Genomic DNA, 11,326 nt, shown 5'->3' on the forward strand with positions numbered 1-11,326 from the left:
AGAAAGAAAAAAAAAAGAAAAGAAAAAGAATAAAAAATAAATAAAAACCTTATTTCATCATCAAAGAATACACACTTTCTTATTCACGTATTACCAGTCAGACATTTGTTTGGGTTCACAAAGGAAAGAATTCTTTTGCCTTGATCGTTCATCGGCTGATACGATCATATATTGAGAGCTGGAAAGGACCTTAGGGTTCCTTAGAAGACCTTAGAAAGGATGGGATACAAACTTGGATCTGCCAGCTGAGGAACTTGGGACTGAAAGAATTGAAAGAATTTGCCCAAGCAGTAAGTAGCAGAGGTCGGATTCGAATCCAGGTCCTCTGATTTTACTTGCAGTACTCCCTCCTATGTGCCCCTACATCATCTTGAGGGACATCCCTTAGTAAATGGCAAAGTCCTCTCTGTGAGTGACCTCCGGTGAGCAACTGGGTTCACTCCACGGAGCCAGTGAGGAGGGCGTGAAGTTAGCTTTTCCTAGAAATGGAACGGAAAAGATGGAAAAAAGGAGCATGAGACATAGAAAAAGAGAATATCACTTTTATTATCAGCCAGAGGAAACATGATTAGACAATTTATAATGTAAAATTGATCAAGAAACACAGATGGTTTACATTCACTACCACATGGTCGCTATAAGTTTGGGCTGATGAGTACAGTGAGCACGATGCATGCCTAATAATCGATGGACTCAGAGACCAAAAAGCAAAGGGAGCAAAATGAAATCCAATCTCCAGAGTGTGGCCAAGTCCCAGCCGGTAAAGGTGGGGATCATGGAGAACTTTGAGGTGGTGACCGGAGCATCTCAGCCAAAGAGTGAGCAAGACCCTGGAGGGCAGGATCCTCTTGGCTCCAGGCCTAGCATGTTGCCCAACCCACAGCAAGGACTTTTGGTGAATCGTTGAGTGGAAAGCAAGGATTGTTATTGAATTTGACCATTGGAAAATTGTTTTAACTAAGGCAGAAGGTTGCAATCGAATACGCTTTTGCCTCTTCCTCCCGAGGACTGGCCATCCCAATGAAAATAAGAATGAAAAGCTCTTCCCTGCCAAATGAGCCAACGCCATTAAAAGGAGAGTTACCGCAGGAGCTTTGCAAGTTGTTTTACCTCAGTTTCCTTATCTGTGAGACAAAGAGTCCCCTTCGGCCCTGGGATTTTTGGGAAATGGATGTTCTCTGCTCCTAAGCTGGAAGGTACAGCCAATGGTGAAGCTGACGATCTGCCAGCTGATTACAGGGCAGTCAGTCACATGACATATCTATGTGCTCCTATCTGCTTGAATTCACACCTGTAACTATCTGGGCTTTGGGGCAAGTGATAGATGGCTTCGGGCTTAGCCCAAAGTAATGGGCGGAGGTGCAGCCAGTAGCCTGGACACAGAACCCCAAAGTTTGTCTAGTCCCCATCATTTGGCCTATTCTGGAATTCCCTAGCTAACTTTTCTCCCGGATGCCCCTGGAGCCAAACTAGGAGCTTCCAGGAAGTCCTTCTTTATCTTATTTTCCCCAGTACCTTTTGCTCACTCCTCTTCCTTCTGTCTTGTGGGACTCAACTAAACACATCTCTTCCCGCGTCTACAGGAAATGTAGCCCCTCGGAAATGTGCTGGCAGTGACATGAAACACCCTTCCTCTGGCCTCGAGCGCCCACTTGCCTACACCGGTTCTCACATGACACCTCCAGCCCTGTAACTAGCAATCTTGACACCTGGAACCGTTCATGGAAAGTAGGAGCAAGGGTTGGATTGGGCCAGGGAGGAGGAAACTCATTGGGAATAGAGTTGTTGGGAGGAAGAATGCCATCAGATAGCTTCCTGTCTTACCTGATAATTCTGACCAAGAATTTTTTCTACACTTCAGATCAACCGTCTCTCAATTTCCATTCCCCGGGGCAAGGGCCTCGTCCTGGTTCTGCAGGATTTATAGCTTTCTGGTTATCCTGATGCCAGTCAGGAGAGGGGAATGCAAAGGTTTGAGAGAGCCATCATTTGGCTTGGATCAAGACAGCTTTTACTGCCCATCAAGAATTCATCTCACTTCTCCACACACAGAAAAATTGAGCTCACAGGGCCTCTCTGAACTGGTGGCTGCAAACGCTCTCAACCTAATAGGGAAGCGACAAAGCTTCCAATCTGTAGGCTGCAAACGCCTTGAGACTCACATCCTGAAGGAGGGATGTCGGGAGTCGTTTGAATTCCCCCTTTTCTGTTTTCCGCATTTCCATCCTCCTCCTTATCCACACCTCCTTCAAGCAGAGAAATGGGCTCCTGCCCAGAAAAGCTGATTCACTACAGGATTCCCTTATGTTCACCCTGGGGCGCCCACTTCATGTAGTGAGTCAGCTAGAAGCCCAGTAGCCTAATGAATAAAGGATGGCCTTGCTCTTGGAACTCAGTCAGCAGCAGAGCACTCAGATTTGGTAAATGGCATTTACAAGACTCATGGATCGGGAGCTCCTATCTTTTAACCTTGGCTTTTAGGGTCTCCTGTATTCGGGGGGTGGGGCAGGGAGCCCTCCGTTGGAATGCTCCCAAAGGCCACGGAACCCAAAGAAGGCCCCCAGCATCCTGAGCAGCCCTCTTGTAAGTGAACTTAGCGGGAGGACGTGGATCCAGTTGCACAGGAGGGGCGGGTTGGGAAGGGTTGTGATCAACAGCGTCCCACATATGTGATGCCGTTGATCCATCGGAGGGATAAGGGTGTGCATGTTCTAGCCTCTATGCTAGAGCCCTCTGCTGAAGCCCTCATGGCAGTTTGGAGCTGGCCCTGGGTTCTTGAAGGCAGTGACAGTGGGGCCCAGGCTCTGGGAGGGCCAAGCAAGCTGGAAAAAATGTGGCTAGGGGCCCTGTGTCCACGTGGCCATTGTAAATGGCTGGCGTTGCTAAGCATGGGAAGATTCAGTGGCAAAAACGGGCAAGAGGTAGGGGAGGGTAATGGGGGTTTTTGGTCTCGGCAACTCATAAAAGACCCTCTGGGTCTAATGGGGCACCAAGAGGTTGCCATCTGCACTGTACATACACTGATGACCTCGTGGTCACTTTGGTTCTGCTGGTCCCAGGAAGCTTCTGTCTGCTTGGAAGTTGTCACAAGCTCCCTGATCGCTGCTGGCGCCACTTACTTTGTTCCTCAGAAATAAAAAAGATAAATCTCTTTCTCTCTCTCTCTCTCTCTCTCTCTCTCTCTCTCTCTCTCTCTCTCTCTCTCTCTCTCTCTCTCTCTCTCTCTCTTTTTTCTCTGGCAAACCTATCTGTCTTGCTGATTTAAATAACCAGTCTTGCCAAACTTTGGCCCAAACTGTTCTTGTCTCTGTGAAAAACTATCTTTACTGGCAGCATCTCGCCACGAGAGGGCAAAGGTAAAGGAGGGGGCTGGGGTTCGGGGCTGGGTGCCTCTCCCCATCAATTTGACAGGAAGAAAGAAATGCAAGGACTGCCAATGACCACTCTGAAGGATATGGAGAAAGAAGAGTCGGGCATTTCTGCGGGACCAGGCAAGCTCTGGGTAAATCGGGCGGCTGCTCCCAAGGGATCTGGAAGGTGATGGGACGATTCCACCCTCCTCACCAGGGACACTTGACAACTTTTGAAACGATCCTGTTGTCTGAATGGAATGGAGAATGAACTTCCTTCCAGATTAATGACACAATTAACTACAGGTGCTCCCCGGCTTCTGGTACCACTGCCCAAAAGTCCCTGATAGACATGAGATGAGCTAGTAGAGGGCGTCACCTTAGTGCTCTTTCCTCCAGAGCAGATTTTGCTAAAGAGGAAGGAGAGCCTCTGAGGGTGCTGAACATCTGGGGAAAGGGAAGGAGGCTGAGGGAAAAACCAGGCAAACAGAAGACTCCAGCTACTTTGGCTTAGCCCAGCCTGGAAAGGAATAGGTTCACAAAATACACAAATCAAACTGGACTTTCTACAACTCCCAGAATCCTGGTGGCCAGGACCAGAGAGACTGTCTAGTCCAAGCCCCTCATTGGCTAGATAAGGAGCTGAGCATCTGGGGTAGGATTTGAACCCTGGCCTTTTGACTCCCAAGTCAGGCCTCTCTTCCCTATGCCACACTGGTGGGCCCTCGTCCATAGAATGGAAACTCTGAAAGGTCGGGACCTCTCTTTATTTTTCCTTTTGTCTTTTTCTCTCTCTAGTACCTAGCCCAGTGCGTTGCCCATAGGAGGCACTGAACAAATGTTTAGCACATTGGCTTGTCTTGGTCTTACCTGTCGAGACAGCTGACTGCCTGGACTATTGTTCTTAAGGACGCCATTTCCTGATAAAATTAAGGGTTCACTAACACACAAACACAGGGAATCAGGACCAGAAGCCTTTGCTTCCCAAACAACACTTGCTCCATCACTGAATACTAAACAGAGGAGAAGCCACAACTGGCTGGAGAATGGTTGGAGCTGGAAGAGACTGTGGAGATCATCAGAACCAACCCTCTCATTTTCCGGAGGAGCATACAGGTCCAGAGAAAGGAAAGGACTGGTCTAAGGTCACACAGGTGGTCCGAGAGCTGCAGGGACTGCAGCTTGATGTCTGTGTCAAACCTGGGCTTCTTTGCACCATACTGCCCACGTCTTGCTGCCACTGATGGGAGGACGAATCATACCTAGCTGAAAAAACTTGAGCACAGACGAAAGTGGGAGGAAATTGGAGGACAAGCTCCCCACCTGTTGATGGTGAGTCTTTCCATTGACTAATTTCTAAAGTGGGGAGGTACACACAGACGGGCTTAGAACGATGGGTACAATCATATCAACACTGGTTTAGCATACAAGCTCATACACGTATTTTCACAATGTAGTACAAGGCCATAAAGAGTCGGGTACACACGAGTGCTTCCCTGAACGTGTCGACGCTCCCAACTTGTGTCCGGACCACAGGAAAGAAGGCCTTTGGAGCAGGAGAAATATGGTACATGAGCAGAGCAGTAATGAAGACAAAAGTCGGTTGAGCACGGTGGTCAATACAGGGTACAATCCATCCATGGGGAGAGTCCCTCCGGCAGAGGGGTCAGGGGCCTCAAGCTGGGGGAAGGCAGGCCCCGAGAGAAGGGTGACATGGTGGCGGTCCCCTGGGGACGGTGACCCCAGCAGACGGCAGTGAAGGCTGGAGAGGTCCACTATCCAAGGTTTGGGATCGGTGTTCGCTAAGGAGAGGAAGCCTGGCCTCTCCCCTCCCCTCAGTGTGGGCACATCAGGTCACCCCGTACTAGTTCTGGTTCTTTGTCCGAGGCAGAAGACCTTTAGGCCCGAGCTCTACTGTTAATTAGTTGCTGCATCTGTTTGATCCTCCTTAATTTCTTCCTCGATAAAATGTGTGTGTGTGTGTGTGTGTGTGTGTGTATGTGTGTGTGTGTGTGTGTGAGATCCTATTTGCACTAACCTTCTTCCCAGAGGTGCTATGAGGAGCCAGTGAAACAATGGACGCCATCCCCATTACCCCAAAGAAACAGGAGTTGTTGAAACAACCGGTCCTGGTAAGTCAAGAAAGCATGGGCTTCGAGCTAGCTGGCGCCCTGCCTTTTGCAGAGGAGGGGAAGGCTTTGCACAAGCAGGAGGCAGCAGAGCCAGCATTCTAAGCCAGGGCCCCCGACTCCAAGGCCAGGATGTGGGAGCCAGAGATACAGAAGGGCCACAACCACACCGGGATATCTGTGTTCCTCAAGCACACAGTCCCCCAGTTTGAGCTTGGGGCTGCAGAGACAGGAAAGCCGTTGCAAATCTGCACCACCCACAGCCACTTTTCTCCAGTTACCAATGGCCTAACAGCCCCACTAGAGAGAGACTGGGAAAGGGGGGAGTCTAGTCTGCCCAGGCTGGAGGCCACACAGAGCCGTTCAGACGGCCAAGGTGTCCTAGGGGTACTTCGTATTGGGTCGGGAATCACAGGGCCCACCCTCATCAAGCCCCACATAACTTGGTGGTGTGTACCTGCTATGTGGTGGGCACCCTCGCCTACTAAGTCAGCCCTCTGTCTGCCGGAATTGGTTCTGCTCTCTGTCCCTCACCTGGGGCAGAGGGAATCGGGCCTGGCGCCTCCCTAGGACAAGGGGACAGCGAGGGTTCAATCGGGTTGTGTAGCTGAGGCCTTTGGGCCGTCACAGGGGAGTGGGCTTTTTTCTCCCCCATCGAGAAGCTTCCCTTCACCCGGTGATAGCATGGTGCTCTCAGTGGCAGGAGAGGCCCCATCGGTGGGGGATCCAGGGCGAGTTGTTCTGCGACCACGGGGGATCCCATCAGACAAGTAGCATGGCCTGTTCATCTGTCATGGAATATGAGGAAGGTCGTAACTGCCGGGAGGCCGTTTCGGGTTTGCAGTACTTCTGTTGAACACTTGTCCGTGGGGAAGGCGATACCTGCCTCACTCTAAGACATTCTCCAGCTGCTGCTTCTCCCCCTTGTCTTCTTGTTTCTTCCTTAGCCATGGGCCCCAACTGCATTTTCCCCATATGGTCGTCACCAGCCAGAAATGTTATTTGTTCAGAACTAGGGCAAGGCAACTGGGGCTTTGGGCGAGGATGCCAGAACCTCAAGGGTGCTGACCACCCTTGGAAACAAGGACACATAACACTGAATTAGCAAAAATACTTGACTAAAATAGGAACGCTCCCTTTAAATTGACATCATGTTGCTTTAATATTCCCTCTCCCTAAAATTTGTTTTCTGAGCAGCATCTTCTTTATCTTTTTTTTTTTTTTTTTTTTTTTTTTTTTAATACCACAATAGAAACCGAATGGTCTTGGGCAAGTTGACTGTATCTCCTCTCTCCATTTATGTTGGCGTCCTTTCACTTCCTTCCTTCCACCTCTACCCTTTTAATTTTCTGTAAGTGAAAGCGGATGCAGCATTAGCAGGGACTTCCAGCGCACTCACTGGATTTCGGCCCAGATCCTCGCTGTCCCTTGCTGTCACTGGGGACCAACATCTGAAATGGCATCGAGCCGTCCTAGAGAAGGCGCTTTGAAGGAACCAACGGTTGCCACTTTGGACAAGCTCGGTTCCTCCAAAGCAATCCAAATGGAAGCGACCCTAGTTGGTCATCTGGGCCCAAACCAAAATATAGAGATTTGTTTGGTCTCATCACCCTGATCTCCGTATAGAAAAGCAATCCAAAAAAGATAGGACATTGAAGGAGAGAGGAACAACATCCACAATTTACGTTATTGAACCCAATGACTCCATCAGGGAGGAGTCATAGGGAGGCCCCAAAGAAGTCAGTCCTTCTGGCATCTCCATGCTAGAGAGGAGAGTGTTAGACAGGGGAATGGAAGGAGCCCCGTCACCCACCGCTTGTGGCCAGACTGGACAGCCTCTTCTGTGGAGCCTTCCATCAAATCAGCTCCATGTCAAGAAAGGAGCCTCATGGGAGAAGAGGTCATCCGTGAGTCTCCCACACAGGGCCTGTGCCCTTGCTCAAAAGACAGAAACACTAGGGGATCGTCAGTGGTCAATAATGACAGAACCGTAAGAATCAGACCTCAGATGTTGGGAGTTTATCACAATTTTGCTAGTCTGAGCTCAAGATGAAGAAGGCTGGAGACATTTTCCCCGAAGTCCAGATAGTCTAGGTTCTAAGTTAATGTCAGGTCGCCATCAATGTTCCGTTGGTCATTTTCATCTTTTTCACGGTTGCCTTTCAGAAGTCTTTCCCAGCTTCCCGTCCCCACAGCCATCTTGGAGCTGCTTAGGTACTGGGCACATTGCTGCTGTCTTGGTCCTCGGCAAACTCTGTGACGACTCGGCGTGCCAGGGGATTGGTGGTCTTGAGCAGCTCCGCCGCCGACGGCCGGGAGCCCACGCTACTCTTGCTCCCTTTCTTTTGGAGCAGAGCCTTAAAATCTTCATTTCTGCTGGTGGTTCTATTGCCGCCACTGCCACAACCACCTGCAGCGGCAGCCTCGCTAGCTGGTGGAGCAGCCGGGTTCTTGGCCATCGGATGGGAACTCAGTCTGCCGCTGGCGAAGGCCTCGCCGGGCTCCTTCCAGCCAAGCAGTTTCCTCTTAGATCTAAAAAAGGGAAGTAGGATTGGTGAGAAATTACTGAAGAAGAGGTTATTGAGGGGCTCCTGGCTATCCTCCATATACAATACTCTAGCTTCCGTCTCTCTGCCTTACCTGGGCTCTTCCCACCAGCGGAAATCCTTGCCCTCATTACCTGGGCATCCCACAAATTACCTTCTTTGAGTCCCTCCCTGATCCCCCCAGCTATTGCGGGCTCCCCTCTGCCTCCACCCTGTAGGCGGACATCCACCCCTCCCTGTATGTACGCTCCCTGAAGGCAGGAACACTTTCACTTTGCTGTCTTTTGCACTTGGCACAGTATGTAGCCCCATGATGGAGACTCAGAAGAGACTGGCTGAATTGAGTTGAAATGAACTGACGTGCATGGTTCTCTGACCGCCCCCTCTGGGGAAAGCTTAAGTCATCTGTGGCAGCCCTGATGCGGGGCTCTGTGCTTTTGCTCTGGCTCCCCAAGGAGCCAGGTGGGAACCCAGAAGGACCCGGGAGGCCCGCCTCATCACTGAACATTCGCTACCGGGAGGATGACAGATTGTCTTGGAGTACTGGAGCCAGCTCAGACCCACAGAAGCCAAGTAGGAAAAGTAAATTTCAGAAATCGGCAAGTACAGCAACCTAAGGCCTGGTTGATTTTTTTTTTTTAATTTAGACTTAAGAAAGTGATGAAAAAAAAAGTTAATAATGTAGATTCAACATAAAAAGTGTATGGGGGCATATATCTTTAGGAAAGCTGGTTGTTAAACATTTACCAGCAGATTCCCGGCAGGTGGGGGGGGGGGGCCCTGCTCATGCCGAGCAAAGGCAAGGAGCAAGTAGGCTCCTGATTTGTCGTACCCGTTACCTTGGACAGATCACCCCGGCTCTCTTGGTTGTAACGGGGCAGGCAGATGAACATGTGGCCAGGCTTCAAAGTGGATAGAGGATGGGAGTTTGCCAGCTTCAAATCCATTCTAGTCCAGCCTCCATACTTTGTGAGAAGAAGGGACTGAAGTCTGGAGGGGGGGGATCGACTTACCCAGTCCGCAACCGATTTACTGCTTTACTTTTTTTTACTGACCTTTGGGGCCCCCGCAAGCAATTTGGGGCCACGGGTACAGTTGATGGTGACTCCAAGATCCCTTGCTGGGGTTTCAACCAAGAGATCACAGCCTCTTGTCTCAAAGATATAAGGGAGGGAGTTCTACCTCCTGTCCGTCTCAATGAATATAATCAGCGCATGGGCAAGGGCTCTATATATTTTTCGAGGTCTAAATGATGACCGATAGCCTAGGATCTCTTTTGTGGAGCTCTTTGATTGGGTCAAGAAAAGAAAGAGCTGATTGGCTGATAAAACAAGCTTACCTGCCTCTGGGGCCTTTAAAAAGTTGCAGAAACTTCAGGAGTGGAGGCCCCTGTGCTCAGGAGCTGCCTGGCTCCACCTCTGAACCTGGAGACTTCCTCTGCTCACCCACAGCTGAACTTTCTCCTGCCATTGACAACTCCCAAAGGGCAGAGGAAGCGTGTTTGCTTAGCCAATCAGCCAGGCTCTTCTTGACCCAATCTAAGAGGCTCATACCTCACAAAGAGATCCCCGGGCACATCAGCTTGTAAACAAGAAAACTTGGAGATTTCATTGTGCCCTTACACTTGGGGCAGCTGGGGATAGAAACACTCCCGCTGCTCCCCCTCCACTGAGATAGTTTGGCTTCTTGGTTCCAACTGGATTTTCTGATGAGTGACTCTTTGGGGACATTTCCTGTCCCTCTCACATAGCTGTGTCACCTTCAGCATCATTTCCTCCCATTAACGTGACCATCCTTTTAAGCTGGAAGAGCACAGCGACAGATGTTAGCACAACATCTGAACTGAAGCGAATTGAATTGTCCCAATTCTATGTTTTGTCTTTCAGACCTTTCACCCCTTGGCTCCAAAATGCTTTGCTAGCTTTCCTTCCTGTGGTCTGCAGTCTAACTCGATGCACCCTCTCGCTTTTCCTCCCACGAGGCGTCTCCTGTCTTCTGCCTTTCCATTTCATAGGGCCAACTCAAGGGCCACCTTCTCCATGAAGTCTTTGCTGGATCCCCCCAACTCCTAGTGCCTTCCCCCCTCGAATGATCATTTTGTAAACCTGCTATCACCCCGGAGAAAACGTGACCTTCTTGAGGCCCAGAACCGTTGGATATTGCCTTTATATCTCTACTGCCCAGCACTGTACCTAGCACATAGTAGGTGCTTAATGAATCCATGTTGATTGTGTCTGACGATATAGCCCGTCAGTCTCCTTTCTGCACTGTACGTTAACCCTGGGGAAACAGAGGCTAGATTTCCTTATTGAGACTGGGGATGTACATACCTACACTGGAATAAATCATCTGGCAAACCCAGAATCACAGTGACTTCAATGACCTGTAGTCCAACTAGAGAAAGGATCCCCAGGACCATTTGTTCTCCAGTCTCTGCATAGAGACGCTAAATGAGAGGGGACTCACTAACCCCTGAGGCTGCCCATTGGCCTTTGGGATGGCTCTAGCCCTTAGGGAGTTCTGCTGTGGAGCCTAAACTTCTACCTATGGTTCTTGAATCTCCTTTCTGAAGTTAAGCAGAAAACAAATTGAACACAGTAAGTGTACAAGAGGGGAATTGTGTGTGTGTGTGTGTGTGTGTGTGTGTGTGTGTGTGTGTGTGTGTGTGTAGGCGGAGGTCAGCTTTGGGGGAAGAATCATTGAGAAGTAAGAGCAGAGTAAAAAAAAGCATCGAGAACACACTTAAGAGAAGAAGGCAGCTGAGGGAGCAAAGGGCTGGGCCGTGTGCTTTTCAGTGAAAGTGGGGGCCCTGGGCTCTGACCTGTGAATGACTGTGAATAAGTCCTCAGTTGTGCGAGATGCCACAAACACATCGTCATCGTCTTCTGCGATGGATTCTGCCGTCTTGTCGCTTGCAAAACATTTTTCTTCAGTGCTCTGTTCCAGGCAACTTCCTGAGGTAGAGAGAAAGTGAATTAGGGAATGGAGCCACAATCTCCCCCAATTCCTGTCTTTCAGCAGAGACGCTCTTGGGTTGCCCTGCTCCTCCCTCACCCAAGGTGGCCTTCCCCTAGTAGATTCCGGGAGTTGGGGCCATGGCCTAGACCGAGAAGATGGCTCGCTTTGCCAGAGGCAAATGAGGCGGACTTCCATTTCTCAAAGGTTCCCTTCTGCCCAGTCAGCGGTTGGGATGTACCGCTGGATGGATATGGCACTCTTCCCATTAGGGGTTAACTCCTGGACACTAGGGGCCGTTTGGGCCCTCGCTCCATGGCCCTAGTGATGAGCGTTGATTCCCAAT

General features: G+C 50.1%; 1 protein-coding gene across 3 annotated transcripts in view; it reads right to left on the reverse strand.

Annotated features, from left to right (window-relative positions):
- Positions 1 to 522: 522 nt before the first annotated feature.
- NHSL2 (NHS like 2) overlaps positions 523 to 11,326 on the reverse strand; it is a 75,201-nt gene continuing 64,397 nt past the window's right edge. For all 3 annotated transcript variants that reach the window (XM_074278516.1, XM_074278517.1, XM_074278515.1), the window contains 2 exons: positions 10,847 to 10,979; positions 523 to 8,011 (listed from right to left, as the gene is read on the reverse strand). In XM_074278516.1, coding sequence (XP_074134617.1) covers positions 7,690 to 8,011; positions 10,847 to 10,979 — 455 coding nt within the window. In that variant the 3' untranslated portion in view covers positions 523 to 7,689. The remainder of the gene's footprint in view (positions 8,012 to 10,846; positions 10,980 to 11,326) is intronic.

This window comes from Sminthopsis crassicaudata, chromosome X (genome assembly GCF_048593235.1).
Source record: "Sminthopsis crassicaudata isolate SCR6 chromosome X, ASM4859323v1, whole genome shotgun sequence".
Classification (NCBI taxonomy): Eukaryota; Metazoa; Chordata; class Mammalia; order Dasyuromorphia; family Dasyuridae; genus Sminthopsis; species Sminthopsis crassicaudata.